At 44.0% G+C, this 17,855-nt stretch overlaps 1 protein-coding gene across 1 annotated transcript in view; it reads left to right on the forward strand.

The window, feature by feature from the left end:
• The first annotated feature begins 5,508 nt into the window (after window positions 1-5,508).
• The window catches only part of Slc9a4 (solute carrier family 9 member A4), a 53,406-nt gene continuing 41,059 nt past the window's right edge, over window positions 5,509-17,855 (forward strand). Inside the window, exons 1-2 of the mRNA XM_032901018.1 lie at window positions 5,509-6,290; window positions 11,431-11,894. Coding sequence (XP_032756909.1) covers window positions 6,035-6,290; window positions 11,431-11,894 — 720 coding nt within the window. The 5' untranslated portion in view covers window positions 5,509-6,034. The remainder of the gene's footprint in view (window positions 6,291-11,430; window positions 11,895-17,855) is intronic.

The raw sequence follows: 17,855 nt of genomic DNA on the forward strand, positions 1-17,855 counted from the left end.
CATGGCTCCAGTTTCAGGAGAATCACATGCACCATTGTGACCTCCCTGGTAACCAGGCATGCTCTGGTGCACAGTCACACATGCAAGGAAACTGTCTTAACAGATAGAGGTTCATTTAAGTTTTTGTTTATGCTAAGGTCTTTCAAATGGCCAATTTTCAAGCAGCTATCTTAAAATGACTTTGTTAATATAATTATGCACCTGTGACTAAACATGTATAAAGCTCTCGAAACTCTATTATGTAATTTTATATTATATAAATGATGGACCATGTAAAGTCATCTAAGTTTGTTTGCTTGTTTTTGAGACAAGCCTAGAATTTGCTATGTAAATAAATCGGGTTGGCCTCAAACTCACAGAAATCCATTTACTCCTGCCAACCAAGTGCTGATATTATGCCCACTAGATCTATAATGTTAATGTATGCAAAATCGTCAATGAATGCTGTTTATTCAGGATGGATTACGTGTAGAGTGTCAACATATCAAATGGATGATACATTTCTTTTCGACAGTTCTGCTTAAAAAAAAAAAATCAGTACCATTCAGATGCCATTTGAACAATCTTGCTATTTATGACCTTAGGAACAACTTTGGAAATCCAACTAGGCATCTGGATTTTCACGGTGGAAGTGGGTTACATTTATCTTCCAGTTTCAACCCATCTCCTAAATGATGTTAGGGTTACTGTGGTGTCTGAACCCCTCTCCCCCTGCCCCAGCATGACTGTAGCCATTTGTCCCATGCGGGCCAGCTATTTCATATAACATGCCTGCGGGCCATTGACACAGAGAAGTGACTGGACTCAGAGCAAGGACATGCTGACCACTCACCTTGTTTTGTTCTGCATGTTCTGAGTGTTCTGTATGAGGTTTGCTAATCTCAAGAAATTCCACAAAGCTTTATGTAGGAATGTGTCAAATAAAAGGTCAATATGAGCTGTTATGGCTAGAATATCTTGAGTCAGAGCTGGCCACCAGGCAGCTCCTCCTGCACCTTCATATGAACTCATTGTGGGCTTTGTGGATTTTTCCTTTACAAGGTGACAGGGAAAAAAAAACCAGATATCCATTGTCATTGTTCAGATAATTCTGAGCTATGTCCCTGGTCTCACAATTATTAAGGTGTGCTTTCAATAAACCATTCTTGCTTAACTGAGATAAGTGTTCACATGGTTTGTTACCTCTTTATAGTGAAGAATGGTACTCTAGTCTTTGCAAAATTAACTTTTATTCATCAGATGTAACAGAGGTCTGTTCTAGTGAGACTTGGGTTTATCCTATCTCTGACTCATTCTGTCAGATCTTTCTCTGATTCATCACTTTGTCTGCCCCTCAGTTAAAAGTCACTTTTAAACATGGATGCTTCCATCTACAAACTGACTTTGCCTCCAATGTATGGGATTAAAGGTGTGTACTAAGGGTTTGTCTATATTCTGGGCAGAGGGATTAAAGGTGTGCAATCCAGCTGAATCACATAAACTTAGAAGGTCTTTGGATGTGATCCCTTGCCAGAGCAGCCATGTTGCTGGATTAACATTCCTCTACAGGTCTTGAAGGATATCAGGGCTCTGTTGAGGACTTTCGAGGTAAAGCTGTTTGCTCCTGCTCAGAAGAATGGAATCTGCCTCTGTCTCTGAGTTGAGACACCATTATCTCCTCCTTTGAGAGTTAATTTTGGGCTATGCTCAGGGGCTAATAGCACTTGCCTTAAAGCCTGAAAGACCTATGTAGCGCAGTAAAAGCAGAGAACAGACTCGCAAATGTGTTCTTTCCTCTCCACATGTGCGCTGTGGCAAATGCACATTAGCACCACTCCACACACAATAAATAAATAGTAAGTACATCAATAAATGTGATTCTTTCCTTTTCTTTTTTTTTCCTTTGGAGTTGGGGACCGAACTCAGGGCCTTGCGCTTGCTAGGCAAGCGCTCTACCACTGAGCTAAATCCCCAACCCCAATAAATGTGATTCTTAAGTGTTAATTTATCTGGGACTGTTAGTTAACTGACTGATCACCCACCAATGGGCCAGATCTCTGGAGGACTAATTCACCTGAACTCATGCTGAAGAGATGAGAGGAACGATTACTTTCACGAGATAGTGTTCTCTCCCCATTACAGAGATACTGAGTGGCTGAATGTGGATACATTTCTTCTGAATTCTGGGCTTCCTCCTTCTTTCTCAGAAGAAACTCCCCAGTCCCCTCCAGTTTAGCATGCAGCGGCTTGTCCACCATGTGGTTTTCTGCTGAACCTCCGTTGCTGAACGTACCATCCTAACTCCAAAGCATAGCGTCTCTTCCTCTTCTCCAACTCTTTTGTTCTGGGCAGCTGCCAAGGTTTCAGACTTAACTTTCCTGTTGTTTGTCTTTTAAACACTAATAACTTTTTTCTCAAGCTTCCTTCTAAATCTTTCCTTAAACGCTCTTATTAATGTGACTAAGAACCAGAAGAGAGAACCGCAATTTTCTTGGTAACATGGGGAGACCTAGATAGAATTTCCTAAACTTCCTGGTGACTCCAATTGTTGCTAGCTCTTTTTCTATGTATTTATGCCTCTTGTATCAAATAATTCTCCTGTCATATTTCCGAGGCAGTACATAAAGGCAGAAGGCAGAAAGAGACAAGAATCTGATCTTAACAGATGAAGCTGTTTATTTCAAACAGGAAAGGACAGTCTTCTATGGCACGTAGGCCCAATGTAGAGAAAAGGATAGTAAAGACCCTTTATGTGGGTATGGGGTGTCTTGGAAATGAGAACATTGATGCAGCTGCTACTTGTGGTCATCTTGGGAGAAAGGCAGTCTCTGCATACAGTCCTCTCTGGGTTGAGCAAGGTCAGCTGTAATCTCATAGGAACCCTGGTTTTACAAGGGTTTTAAACCATCACCTTCTATAATGCAGAGTGCTTGAGGACACCTAACTAAGCTGAAGCTTTCCCAGGCCTGTGTTTATGTGTTCCTGGTGGTATCATAGTTAATCACACTAAGCATATAGAGTCAGACATGGCCTAAACATTACGAACTCCAAATAGTGCCCCAGAAATAAATAATTAAAAGATACTAGACACTGGCCATCTGAGAACTCTATCTGTAAACAGGTGTGAAGGCATTCTATAGAGAAAATTAGTCCTCTTTCTTCAGCCACCAGCAATTGGAAGGCATTCTGAAGAGAAAATTAGTCCTCTTTCTTCAGCCACCAGCAATTGGAATTTCCCCCAGGAAGCTTGAACTTGGGGAATAAAATGGCCAAATCCTGCTTTCAGGAAAAGGAAGCACTTGCTTCTAGGAAAGAGAATTTCATATGTCAGGGCACCATCATGGAGAGCCTAGAGAGGAGACAACTGTCAGGTGAGGCAAAGGATACCTCGATGGAGACTGCTTAGTGATGCAGCCTTTGAGTCCTCTGTTAAAACCAAACATCATGTCAGAACCTCTGAAGATGGATGTGGTGGATGGTGGAGGTGGGTCGCTGGATCTCTGTTTTTTCCCCAACACGGCCACATTGAATCCATCTCCTCTCTCTGACATCGAATCTCCTCCCCTCTCTGTTTATCTCATTGGTATAGTGGGGCAGGTGTCTTGAGCTTAGCTTGTCTGGCCTGCCAGGGCCCAGGAACTGGTTCTGACTACTCTGGTAGCAAACTCCTTAAGTAGATCTAGCAGATTCTTAGTCAATTATTAATGATTTCCCATTAAAAAGATTATATCATATGCAGATAGAAAGAATTTTGCTTTCTCAAACCAACTGGAGTATCCTTTATTGCTTAACTGCCCCACCCTTCATGGGGGTGGTCAATAGAACAGCAAGATTGGGACAAAATGCCGACTTTTGACTAAAAAATAAGTTGTGGCCTGTGTTATATCAAGGAATCTCCCTCTTCTCCCGTTTTGGTGGCTGTTTTTTCCTATTTATTTATGAATTTATGTATTTATTTATTTTTATTTATTCACTTTGCATCCCACTTCCTGCCCCCTCCAAGTCACTCCCTCCCACAATCCTTTCCCCATTCCCCTCCTCTTCCCTCTGAGTGGGTAGGGCTTCTCCTGGGCATCCCCACCCCCTGTCACACCCTGGCACTTCAAGTCTCTGCAAGGCTAGGCACTTTCTCTCCCACTGAGGTCAGCCCAACTATTAAAACATATCCCATGAACAGGTAACAGCTTTGGGGGTAGTTGGTGGATGTTTCTGCAAAATGAAAGCATGTTGGTTTGGTCTGTTTCTTTTTCTCAGTTTACTTAAATGGTCTATATGACTTTGACTTTCATCCTATCACATTAAGTTATGTTGAAATTAATCCAACTTCTCTCCCTGGAGTTACTCTCATCTTGAAAATCCATGGTTGACACTGTTACCTGTCTGCTTGAATGACTGACACTTTCCTTTGTCTAAGATAGACCCTGTACGCCCAGTGAAATTCATTACATCAAATGCTACTTAGTGGTTATTTGTAAAACTACTCCATCTCTCTGTCCCGGCTGTTGGTGTGCTATATACTTTCCCAAGCTGTTACTTTCTACCTTCTGTCTTAAAGAATTTCCATTTGTAAATGGAATCAGAAGGTGGTTTTCACAAGAGAGGGGTGCTAACACAGTAAGGTTTGAAGTGATACTGTGGCCTCAAGCACAGCTCCTTTGTTGTTTTTAACATCCTTGCTTCAGTTGTCTTTAGAAAAATACATATTAAATCTGTAGGCAATTTCAGCCTTTTGAAGTTTTCCTCTCCATCCTCTTCCCCTCCTTCTTTCCTTCTTCCTCTTCTTCCTCTTCCTCTCCTCTTCTTCCATCCTCCTTCCCCCCCTCCCCCTCCCTCCCCCCTCCCCTCCTCCTCCTCTCCCTCCATCCTCCTTCCCCTCCCCCCCCCTCCTCCCCTCCCTCCTCCTTTTTTTTTTTCTTTTCGATTTTATTTACTGTTCTATCTGCTCCATGAGGTGAATGCAACTATCCACCTGCAGACGAAGAACCTTTGACAAAAACCCACTCTCGACCTCATAGACAGTCCTTGTAGATACACACTTCTTTTGTACAGCTGGACCACAGTGACAAAATGGTTAACTCTTGGGTTTGAGTATCTGAGAACATTTGAACAACTGGGTTTTCAGACACATTCATGAAGCTTCTCATTTTGGTTTCTTCCCTTTGCAGAAATTCTCTGTGGAACTTATAGACAGCAAGAGCCTTGTTCCTTCCATAATTTATTGACCAGGAAATCAAGTGTTCATTATCCTCCTTGCTTTGCTGCTTCCTCCTCCCTTGTCTGCGAAGACAGTCTTACGGGTCTTCCAGGACAGTCCTATTTCGTTATGGCCTGGCGCAATTCTTAACAGCTCTTCATTCCCCCAAAGTACTTTGGTTTGAGTGCTAACTGCAAGGTCAGCTACTTGTCCTTATGGACTCTCAAAGGCTGCTATGTTGCAGGTGTCCACTAGGTGTCAGTAGTGTAGCCTGCTAAGAACCTTTTGAGGCAGCATTTCATTACAGAAGTCAAATCAGAGCAAATAATTAAAGTGCAGTTCAAAAGGGCTACCTGCAGCTTTGACCGGTTCAAAACAGGTGAGGCAGAATCGGGAGATGAGGAGGCTCAGGTACAGGGCAGGAGGCTCCTTCCTGGGATCCAACAGGGCAGAAAGGATTCCTTTCCTTATTAAAGGACTTCGGTGTTTCACGGAATGAGTGCTCTTCCCAATCTACACTCACAAGATGAAACCAGTGTTCAGTGAATGAGGAAAACAGCTTCGAATGAGGAGGGATTTCTCTTCATAGATTTCTCTTCAATTCACAATCGGATGATGGTCCTACAGGTAGATCCCGCTGGAAGCCCACATCTGAGGCCAGAGCTAAGCTGTCTGAACACAGCAGGTTTTTAAGAAGATTTGAAAGGCTGCACCTGCACTCATCGCACTGGACCTCTTTGGCAATGACTTCTGGATTGCAAATAAACTACCCCTCGGTTGGGTAATGCAGCTGGAAACTCACCCTGCCGCAGAGGCGTGGCTCACATCAGGACCCAGGTGCATAGTGAGAGACGCACAGCCATGGGTCCTGCAATGTTGATAGCTTTTAGTTCGTGGAAATGCTTGCTATTGCTGATGGCCCTTACATGTTTGGAAGCATCATCTTATGTTAATGAGTCCTCCAGTCCCACTGGCCAGCAGGCACCCGATGCTCGGTTTGCTGCTTCCATCTCAGACCCCGATGAAAGGATATCTGTTTTTGAATTGGATTATGACTATGTTCAAATCCCTTATGAAGTCACCCTCTGGATACTCCTCGCATCTCTTGCAAAGATAGGTAAGTCCTCAAGCACATGCTTAGGGAGGATTGTTTCTTACCTGAGTTGTCATGTATGAAAGTCTCTCACATGACGGACAGCGATGAGTTAAGTAGACAGTAACTGTTACTTGTAGTGCACTAAGATTACATTCCCTGACGTCAAGAGAAACTGTGGCTGTTTAATGCTTCAGGATTGTGTTTAAAATTTAAATGCATCCTTCCGGGTCCCGAGTTGTTTTGATTTCATATTTCAAGAAGATAACCCCGTGCTTTCTCTGTCATGTACAAAAAATCATATGCTATATGTTTAAAATAATATAAAATGTAAAGTGTACAGAGTTCAGGAAATGCTGGAGACTGCATAGCATTTCCTTTGTAACAGAGTCTTCATTCATTCCTAGCCACAGAACTGTAATTTTTTTAATGGCTCTAATTATTTATTCTTTCTAAGAGGATCTTGCTTCTTGTTAATGACAGGAAGCAAGGGGGGAAATGAGCACAGGTAACTCTTACACCCAGCAATGACTTGTGGGGCCTACTGAGTCAGTATGCTTGTGATGTATGGCTCTCCTCCTGCCTTAAATGGAGATGCTGCCCACCTCTGCCTTCCTCTGTAGACCAAAGTGAGCTCAAGTGAGTGGATTGGGTTCTAGTCAGTTACTCTTCGCCTGGAAGCCCCAGAAGTGGCCCACATTTTACGACTAATCTTCTAGCCCTTGTCTCCTTAAAACATATTATTTCAAAGTAGAAAATGTATACAAGGTTGTCAGTTACTGCACATAATATTGTCTTTGCCTCCTCTATGATAAACTGTAGATCACTTGGGCACACTGATTGCCTGACTGATGTAAAAATCTTTCAAACATTCTTATTTTCATACACACACATATGACAGATATGAAGTGCAGATTGAGCCATGCGTAGTATAATGTTTAAAGCCGCATGTCTACCCGTGTAACTCCTTCCTTCCTGGGGCCATGGGTATATTCAGGTGTCTCTTTAAAGCAGTTATGTATTTTAAGCTACTAAAGTATATTACAATGGTAAGCTGGGAGACATCTATTGCAGTTTGCTAAATGGTTAGCTTACTCAGATAGTATAGAACAAAAACAATTAAAGTCACTTCTGACTTTGTGAGTTATTTTTCTTCTTGGAATATTATGGGAACTGTGCCTGGACCCATTTGGAAGAATGGCATTGAAATGACATCTCCCACTTCTGGGGACATTATTTCTTCGAGTTTCCCTTCAAGGCACTGGAATTACCCGAGTCACTGCCTCTGCGACTCTGCTGCCCTTCATGAAAGTGGGCAGAGGTTTCTAAATGTAAAACGCAGTAAGTCCTCCTTACTGCAGTGTGATGAACACATGGCCTGTTCCTGCCACGTCTCCACAGGCCTTGAGGCAGTTAGATCCTGGATCCATTTCGGGAACCCCGGTTCAAGGAAACAAGGCCAGAATGGTGAAAGCACGGGCCAGACAAAACACACTGCGGGCTCTTCTACTCCATGGCATAATTTAGACGTTAGTTTTGATGAAAATAAACACCAATTCAAAGATGAAAATAAGTCTGGCGGGGAAGAATAAAGGAGGCCAAGGAAGTTGTGATTAGAAAACGGAGGATCCAGGGCTTTAGGAGGCCTTGAGCTGGCCTTGACACCAGTGAAGTCTCACCGACAGTGACATCCTTTGATGATAATCATACTCGACTGCATCAACCTGCCTATGTACAGTAGATAAGTTCACAAGGGTGCTGAGGGAGGCCCGCATCTTCTTTTTATACAGCTAAATGTAAAGTTCTCCAAGGAGACATTCCACTGTTTTCCCCCTAGTCTACGGAAAGAAATCTACCTTAATTAATTTGGGAGTCAAGTTCTTCCCTCTATGGGACAAAATCATCTTCCAACCTCTACTTAATAATTTCCCCAGCCACTGTTTGCTAAAGCCAGGTGGATCATCTCTGAGTGAGGGAGAGAAGGGTCTGCCAGGACCGTTCCCACCCCAAGCGCCCCTCTCTACCATCCTTCTCATTCTATTACCTGATTCTGTGAGTCTTAGCATTTCCCAAGGCACCCAGATAATGTCCATATGGAAGCATCTCTGATGACCAGTTAGTTCATGCATCCAGTTGTGCACTCTTACAGCCAGCTGTCACACAGACAGAGCTGTGGATATTTGCTGAGCAGTGTAATGACATAAATCGTCTACTTAAGTTTGGGGGGATTTATAGACTAGTGCAGGCGAGCAGTGTACAAACGTTGTAGATTAGGATCATTGTTACTGAATAAACATTGTAGAGATAAATTGTCCTGGTAATTAGGAGAAGGACATTGAGTCCTCTGGTGGGGAATGGGAAAGGCTTAGCATCATGTTCTGAGTGGGACATAAAGCTAAATGAGGACAATTCAAGCAGGAAAAGCAGAGGAATAAGACAGGGAAAGGGAACCTAACTGCAAAGGGTTTTGATTGGCAGTATTGAAGGATGGACGCACTCCTGGCAGGAGCACCGAAGTGCCATGTTGCTTTGGGAGCCCTATGATGAACCATTGAGTTTGTGTCTTTCTATTTGTAGTGTGTTTCAGCTCTGTCTAAGCTGGGGTTTCTGTTGCTGCAATGAAACACCATGACCAAAGAGCAAGTTGAAGAAAAAAGGGTTTCTTTGACTTTTACTTCCATATTGTTGTTCATTATTGAAGGAAGTCAGGACAGGAACTCAAACAGGGCAGGAACCTGGAGGCAGGAGCTGATGCAGACGGTGGAGGGGTGCTGCTTACTGGCTTGCTCTTCATGGCTTGCTCAGCCTGCTTTTTTATAGAACCCAGGACCACCAGCTCAGGAATGGTTCCACCCACAATAGACTGAGCACACCCTTCTACCACCAATTGATCAATAATTGAGAATATGCCTTACAGTTGCATCCCGCGGAGGCATTTCCTCAACTGAGGCCCCTTCCTCTCTCATGACTTTTACTTGTGTCAGGTTGACACACCAAGCCAGCCAGTACAACGTCATAAGTCAAACTATTTCAATCTTCTCAATTGTTTATGTCTCACTGTTAAAACTTTGCCAAGAGTAGGAGCTGCAGCATATTCTACGTCTTTGGCTTTCCACCTCATTAAATCCAACAGCATGCTGGTCTTTACAATAGAATGCTCAATAAACACCTTCTGTTTAATCCATGGAGTGCTTTGAGTGTCTTCCGCACCTTAGGGGGAGCTAAGAATGAAATACACAGGATTGGAAAGCCTAGCTCCTTAAACCACGGCTCAGAACCTCACCCCGTGCTTGCCCAGTGGGATGTGGCGAGTTGTGGAGAATGTAGCAATAACGATAAAAAATGTTTTCTGAAAAGGTAACAAAATCAAGTTGTTTCTCTCTGCCCTTGAGCATGCTTCATCAGAGACTTCCCTGCAGCCTTGGTTGTGAGCACACAGCAGGGACAGAACTGTTTGCACACTGAATACTGCCTGAATGGTTGGCTCTTACTTGAGAAGGCTCTACTCTTTGAACCACGGTGTCCTGCCTTACCACAAGATTTCTCATCTTATCGAAGTGCAATTATTTAGTATAGAAAAGAGAGACGGGTGCTATTTCCCTACTGCCATTCCTTAACATGTCAAATTCCTGCCTTTGGATTGCATTGTGTTGGGTTGCTTGGCTCTAAAACCGCTGTTTGAGTTGCTCACATGAATTCTACATGTAAAGTAAAATTTATGTGCATTTTGGTTTGGGATTAAGGGAGAATTTATGATGATTTCTGAAATATCCTTAACCATATTTCTGCCACTTGGTACTCTGTATTTTGCAAAGTGATATGAGAATTGATGATTATCAATCTAAGTTTTCATTTTACTTATTTCCTACAAGCATATAATGCATTTTAAACATATTTACCTCCCCACTCACCTCTTCCAACTCAGATATCCCCAAAGCTCCAAAGACTGCTTCCCAATCTCTCTCTCTCTCTCTCTCTCTCTCTCTCTCTCTCTCTCTCTCTCTCTCTCTCTCTCTCTCTCTCTCCATGGAATTCAACTAAGTCCATAGGACTTGGCCACCTCCTAGTACATGGTCAATCCACTGGGGACTCCTAAAGAAAACTGACTCTTTCTCCTAGCATCCATCAGTTCTCGATAGCTCACGCTTAGGAGTGGCTCTGGTTTGTGTCTCTCACCCACACTAGGATGTCAATTGGCTTGATCTCTTGCATGTCTTGTGCCAGCAAGCATAGCTCCCATGACATTATAGGTGCAGTGTTCTTGTCAGTAAATGTGTTTTCTGTCTACCAGTAGCACATCCTCAGACACTAATAGATGGATAGGTTTTGGAGGATGTTTTAGATCCAAACCATAGCAGGAGTTAAAGAATGATCTGCAATCCATAGCAGGAGAAATATGAGGACTTCAGAGAAAGACCTGGCTATAGAAACGGAGAGGAAGGGATGGACTTCAGGGACAGATCATGAGAAGAGTGACTGAGGTGATTATGTAATTAGCAAAAGTGACAAGGGTGTTTTAGGAGAATAGGACCCTATTTCTTTCTTCAGTTGGACCAATTGGCAACATTATTAATTAAGTAGGGAAGACAAATAAAGATGCTTTATTTCTGTGACATATAATAAGTGAGACTCCCTGAGCTGTGCACTGGGCTTTTCATGGTGCACACACTTTTACCCACTTTTCCTTATGTGCCTCTGGGAACCGCCTCCCCCAGCCCCTTCCCCCCACCCAGGAAGCAGGAAGCAGGAAGTAGGGAAGAAGTGGGCTCACAGGCTGTGACTGTTGCTAGTGATGCTAACACGTTCTTATCTGAACCCCCCAAGTTCCTGCAGTAGAGGGGATGCATAACTCTTGTCCACCATTCCACATTTCTGTTTTTTTTTTTTTTTAAAAGACCAGTGGTTCTCAACCTGTGGGTCGCTGCCTCCTGACGAAACTTAATAACATTGCGATTTTAATGGATTTTAATGTTCCCATGTTACAATGACTAACAGTAGCGAAATTACAGTTATGGAGCAACACTGAAAATAATTTTATGATTAGGGTCGCCACCATGTGAGGAACTGCATTAAAGGGTAGCATTAGGAAGGGTGGGCTAGACCAATCGGGCTAGACCCAGCCCTGTTCATTGGCAGATTATGGTCCCACCCTCTGTGTTCCCAGGTTTTCATCTTTACCATAGGTTGCCGCACCTCATGCCAGAGAGCTGCCTCCTCATCATCGTGGGAGCCTTGGTGGGCAGCATCATTTTTGGCACCCACCACAAATCGCCTCCGGTCATGGATTCAAGCATTTACTTCCTCTACCTCCTCCCACCCATCGTGTTGGAGAGCGGCTACTTCATGCCCACCAGGCCCTTCTTTGAGAACATTGGCTCCATCCTGTGGTGGGCAGGCCTGGGGGCCCTGATCAATGCTTTTGGCATTGGGCTCTCTCTCTACTTCATTTGTCAGATCAAGGCGTTCGGCCTTGGTGACATCAACCTGCTACAGAATCTGCTATTTGGCAGCCTGATCTCGGCAGTGGACCCCGTGGCTGTGCTGGCTGTTTTTGAGGAGGCGCGTGTGAATGAGCAGCTTTACATGATGATCTTCGGGGAGGCCCTGCTCAATGATGGAATCAGCGTGGTGAGTCGCCCAGGTCATGTTTGCGGATGGGGTGGATCTGGGGTGGGGATTGGCCGGTGCCGTAGAGGCCAGGATTGCCTTGGATCTACTTGTATGGTTGTGGCCCGAATTCTGGTAACATTCTGAAGGATTCACCCATGTTCGTTAGTTGCTTTATGGAGAGAAAAGGAGTAGAAGATACATAATTCAATTTACATTCCAATTCAAGAACATGTTTGTATTTAGTATGGAGAAACTACTATTTATAACCATTCTGAGTATTCCTGTTGGCCAATGCAGTACTTTTGTTTCTAATAAATGAATATATGCACACACACATACAAACTTACAGACACATACATACATACATACATACATACATACATACACACACACACACACACACACACACACACACACTTACCTGAAGCTCTAGATGAAGTTGAAAAAATTCCACTGGTCATTGAGACATGACAGAGGAATTATGTGATGCTACGAAAAGATGGGAATGAGGGCTCTCTGCTCAGGAATTCTCTAGAGAATCTGAAGAGGAGGAACAGGCTAGAAAGAGCAAGATGTGGCACCAAGACCCAGGAAATGCCCATACCTGGACCCATATTCTGGACAAGCTAAGTTCATTGATCAAATTCACTTAAAATGACAGTATTTATCAGTGGTTGGCTCAGAAGGCATTTATACATACTTTGATGGCATTTCACTTTTAAAACTTAGATTCCTGCACATAAGCAACACTGGAATTCTTTTCAGTGTAAAAGAGTTGAATAGTATAAAATTATGAGGCAGAAACAGAAAGTTTCCACTTTAACCTGTTTGCCCTTTTCCCTTCCAGGCTTCATAGCATGCACATACACACCTGCATAGCTGTATAGCTGCATAACTACATAGCTGCCTAGCTATATAGCTGCATAGTTGCATAGCTGCATAGCTGTATAACTACATAGCTGCATAGCTGCATAGTTGCATAGCTACATAACTACACAGCTGCACAGCTGCATAACTACATAGCTGCATAGCTGCATAACTACATAGCTGCACATAGCTGTTGTATAGATTTAAAACTTGATACATGCAGCTATTTTAATCACTTCCTATTGACCCTATTGGTAATGAAAGGTTAACATTCTAGAGTTGTGGAGATGGGCAAAGATATGATACTTGCATCACAGTTTCTTTTCCATTGTCACGTAATAAGGTGTTGGGCTTGTGGTTTCGTAGGGTTAGAGTACATGAAGGCAGAGCAAAGGAAGTTGAGAGGTCACATCTTGTTCCTCAAGTAGGAGAGAGAGAATGTGCTGGGAATGGCACAAGTCTTTTTGAGACCCCAAAGTCCACCCCCAGTGACAAAGTTCCTCAGACAAGGCCTCACCTCTTAATCCTTACCAAACTGGTCCACCATCCAGAGAACAAGTATTCAAACCCATGACCCTACTGGGGCCATTTTCATCCAAACTACTACAATGGTACAGACAGGTACAAAGCCAGGTCATCAGAAAGCATACACATAGTCCAGGGGATTGGGACATCAAATAACACCCAAACCACATAGACTGCCCTAGGGAAAAAAACACAACGGCAGAGGTTAAAGGGGCAGACATAAGGCTCAGAGATTGAGGGGAACAGTTTAGGGAACTAAAGAGAGCAAGCAGAAGGCTGGAGTCACTCTGGTCCTCAGAGAAGATGTGTATGAACTGTGTGGAGAATTTACAGACTAGCACGGATATACAGGAGCCCCTCCTGCCATGCTTGCCCAGGGTAGCTATCTGGCTGGGGCTGTTAAAGGTGGACCAGCAGAAATAAGGGGAATTTGCAGCTAGGCTGGGCACTTTTGGATTTTTTTTCCAAGTGCCAAAGTAACACATGACATTGAACTTGGTGACCTTAGCCGCCAAGCTTTTCCAGAAAGACTTTATCAGCTTCAGCTACTACAGATAGGCTTGACTTCTTTAATTTACCTGGAACGCACGGCCTCTTTATCAGGAGCACAATCACGCAGTGTGCAGAAATTCTCGCTGAGAAGTCATCTGTGTTTATTACCAAAGCAAGTTCTTGCCTACTGCTGCTGAGAGAGGGTCAGATCTCACCTCGAGGTTTCTTTAGCTGTCTTGTCCAGAGCCAACCCCGGGTTGTTAATTCCATCATCGGTGACATTTGCTTGACTTTCTCAAGGCTAAAATTGCTTCCATATAGATGTTTCTAAAGGATGATCGTTTTAAAATAAGATTATAATTTCTGAGTGACTGTAGTGTCTGCTGTTGTGACCTCTGCTGGGCAACACTGCTGTTGTATTGGCTCTGGTGAGGTTGCCCACATGGTCATCTTTGGTCTCCCACAGCACAGTGAGTATTAAGTGTGTGTTGGAGCGCTGCTGGGTCCCTAAGTGAAACCAGAGAAGCCTAGGGCCAGATTTAGAAAGCAACTGAAAGCAACTGGTACTTTCCATCGTCCAATGGTATTTTGAGCCGAGGGCTTTGAGCTCACCCTTTCATTGAGCAAAAGGCCTTCCCAAGGGCAGCAGTCACAGTCACCCAGCAGTCTGAGTCACCTAGGCCTGTGGTCTAGGGCTCCATGTGATGTCAGTACAGATCTTACTTCCAGAACAATTGGATTTATTCATGAATCTGATTCACCAAGAATCAACCGTGTCAGGATTTCAGCTTGTGGGTTTTATTTCCTTTTGCTGAATTTTCAGGTTATAGCGTTGCTAACTAGGACACACCTTCCACATCTGACAAACAGAATAGAGGCACAAGCCGTGTAGGTCTGCACACCCAGAACTGCTGTGTACACTGGAAATGGTGCTGGGGACTCGTGGAGATTTACTATGAAGGTGGATTTCGAGAGAGAAAGGTGGAGGGAGGGAGGGAGAGAGCGGGAGAGAGAGGGAGAGAGAGAAATTCTTATTACCGAGTTATTCAACAAGAATCATTTTATCAGGATGTAGACACTGAGGTGTGATAGTGCATGACTTGAATATCAACAACTTTCTCTTAAAAAGTAATATATATATATATGTAATTTTATTATTATACTTTCATCTTTTTTGACAGTCCAGTTGTTATCTCCCTCCAGGTCCATGCTCAGGCAGTTTCTCATCCCATTCCTCCTCCCATGTCTCCAAGAGGATATCCCCATCCCCCACCCCAAAAGATCCCCCCACTCCTTGGGTACTCAAGTCTCTCTAGGGTTAGGTTCTTCTTCTCTGACTGAGGCCAGACCAGGCAGTCAGTCCTCTGCTGTCTATGTGTTGGGAGCCTCATATGTGCTGATGTGTGCTGCCTGGTTGGTGGCTGTATGTCCGAGAGATCTTGGGGGTGCAGGCTCATTGAGACTGCTAGTATTCCAATGGGGTTGCCCTCCTCCTCAGCTTCTTCCAGTTTTTCCCTAATTCAACCACAGGAGTCCCTGGCTCTGTCCATGGGTTGGGTGGGTCTGCATCTGACCCTTTCGGCTGCTCTTTGGCATTGCTAAAAACAATACCCCAAGATCTCCAGTGCAGTGTCATGGTTAAGATCTCAGAAGAAGCAGAGACAGAATTAGTCCAGGACCCATAATGGTCGGCTTTACACTTGCTACTTTATCGAATCTGTGGAGCTTATCATGAAACATGAAAAGATACCGTCCATTCGAAGATGAAGAGAGTCAGGCGTGAGAGTTTAGAACACCCCGGGTTACAGGGCAGACCTGGGTGCTCAGCTCTGTGCTTGGCTCTGTGTCTTCAGTTCGCTTTCCATTTTCTTTCTGCCAATTGAAATTTCAATTCTAAGCTGCAGGTGAAAGAAAAATTTAATCAAGGTCAGTGACGCAGCTGTCCTTTCCCTTGTATCGAAATGGCTGACTTAGTGATTGCCACACGAGGCTTTAGGCAAGCCTATTCACTCATGTCTCTTTTTGCTGTAGAATTGGAGTAAGGACATTCTTAAGCTCACAGGGTCTGGAGAAATCATAATCAGCCTTTAGTACAGTAAGTCCCTGGCCTGGAAAGGGTGTTGAATAGCTCCTGTCTGCAGCTTTCCCATCAGCTCATGGGCACTCTGGATCACCATGGCTAGGCACCGTATTTTAAATATAGACTCACCATATTGGCTGTAGGGCAATGTCTTCCTAGCTCTATCAATCTCTAATTGCTGTACATCAGCTTGCCCGATAAGCGACAGGTAATTATATTCCTATTCCTATCTACTCCACCTCTCCTCCTCATCTCTTATTTACTCTTCCTCATCTGGAAGGCTAAATGCCAGAGGACAGGGCTGAGCCTAGAACCCAGGCAACCTTCTTTTGCTTTCTGTGCCCCACCTCATCACATTGCTTCTCCCGCTCTGACCCTCCCTCCTTCCTCTGCCTTTTCCCCTGGTTCCCACCCCACTTCTCGAGGCACATCTCTAGGGCTTCTTGCTGCAAGTTTGCCATCCTATAGGGATGCTATGGTGGAAGGAGATGAGCTATATTTCTAAGCTTTGGTTTGAGTCAATCTCACTGATGAATGGGTTATCAACTTTTCCCACTTATGCCTCATGGAACATCATGGAGTGAGGAATTCCTATCCTGTCTTGCCTTATGAAGTAATAGTATATAGTAGTTTGTGGTAGAGTGCCCTTAGGTCCAACTCTTGAGGCCCCTGGTCCTATTCTTTTTTAAGACAAGCACTAAGTTGACTTAGCAGACCTCTATGTAGATACATTTCTTGGTTGTCATTTATGAAATGAAGATAAATTCCCAGCAAGACTGAGCCTGTATTAATTGAGTATAATCTAGTTTTGTGTGGTGTAATATCCAAAAGACAGAGTGGCCCTCTCCTTACTTTCTTGGAGAAGTCAGCCATTTCCTTCAGCTGAGGGGACCAATGAAAGTCTGTGGTAAAAACTTTTGCCTTCTCTTTCCCTCTGTGATTGTATCCTCTCTGTATACACAATCTTGTTTCTAGCACATCATCCTAAGTTCCCCACCCCCCATCTAGAGTTCATTGCCTCTCTGTTTCCTCGTCTGTCTCATATGTCTTCCTTTACTGAAGGGATTCCTGGAAGCCTTCTTGGTTTCTATTCCAGATTCCTTTTGGCATCTACACCACAGAAACCATCATTTGCTCTGAGCAATCAAAGGGTCCCCAAGGGTTCACCCCTTCATCATTACCATGTGGAAAAAGACACCGACAATGGATGCAGGCCTCAGGGGCTGATGCAGCGTGCTATGGTCCTGTTTCCGAATATTGAGGAGTAGCATGGAGCCACTTCCTCAGTCAGCCCCCTGTTCTTGAGAGGAAATTATGTTCTGCTGTGCACTGGGATGCTGAACTGGGGTAAGGGCTAGAAGAACTGAATTCTGTGCACCTTTGTCATGATCCTTCCAGCTTATCATGAGTTTATGGAGGTGTGTTTCACCAGTTCTTACAAGAAACCATATGAGGGTTGGTGTATGAGTGGATATAAACCTATAAAGTGATGGTTCGTGAGCAAAGATCTCAAGATAGTTTTCTTATATATGAGATGGGATGGACTTACCCAATCTGAGAAGATATCTGTGAGGTCACAAAAATGGACTTGTGGATATCTGGCACATGGTAGGTGATGGTCAAATATCTCTTCACCCTCATAATCCAGAGGAAGATCCGTAGAAGAAATATAACCTTCTTGGTGTGTCCAAGCCCCAAGTCCTTCCCAGAGCACTTCTAGTTCACTGGAGGCAAGGAAGGAGTCAGACCCACTTACAGGGTCCCAGCATTTACAAATGTGCTGTCAGCCAAACAATTAGAGGTTTATCTGGTAAGCTTGCCCTCTCACAAGACATGGGACTGGTGTGTGTGTGTGTGTGTGTGTGTGTTTGCACACTCATGCATGTGAAAAAGAGGCAGGGAGTAGCAACCAGCAGCCAGGCTGGGAAGGTAGCAGGAGCTACCATGAGTGCGGAAAGCCAGTCGAAGTCCCCAGGAGTGTGTTTCAGAGTTTTACTAACTTAGAGGAGACACTT

The sequence above is a fragment of the Rattus rattus genome, chromosome 4 (genome assembly GCF_011064425.1).
Source record: "Rattus rattus isolate New Zealand chromosome 4, Rrattus_CSIRO_v1, whole genome shotgun sequence".
Lineage (NCBI taxonomy): Eukaryota > Metazoa > Chordata > Mammalia > Rodentia > Muridae > Rattus > Rattus rattus.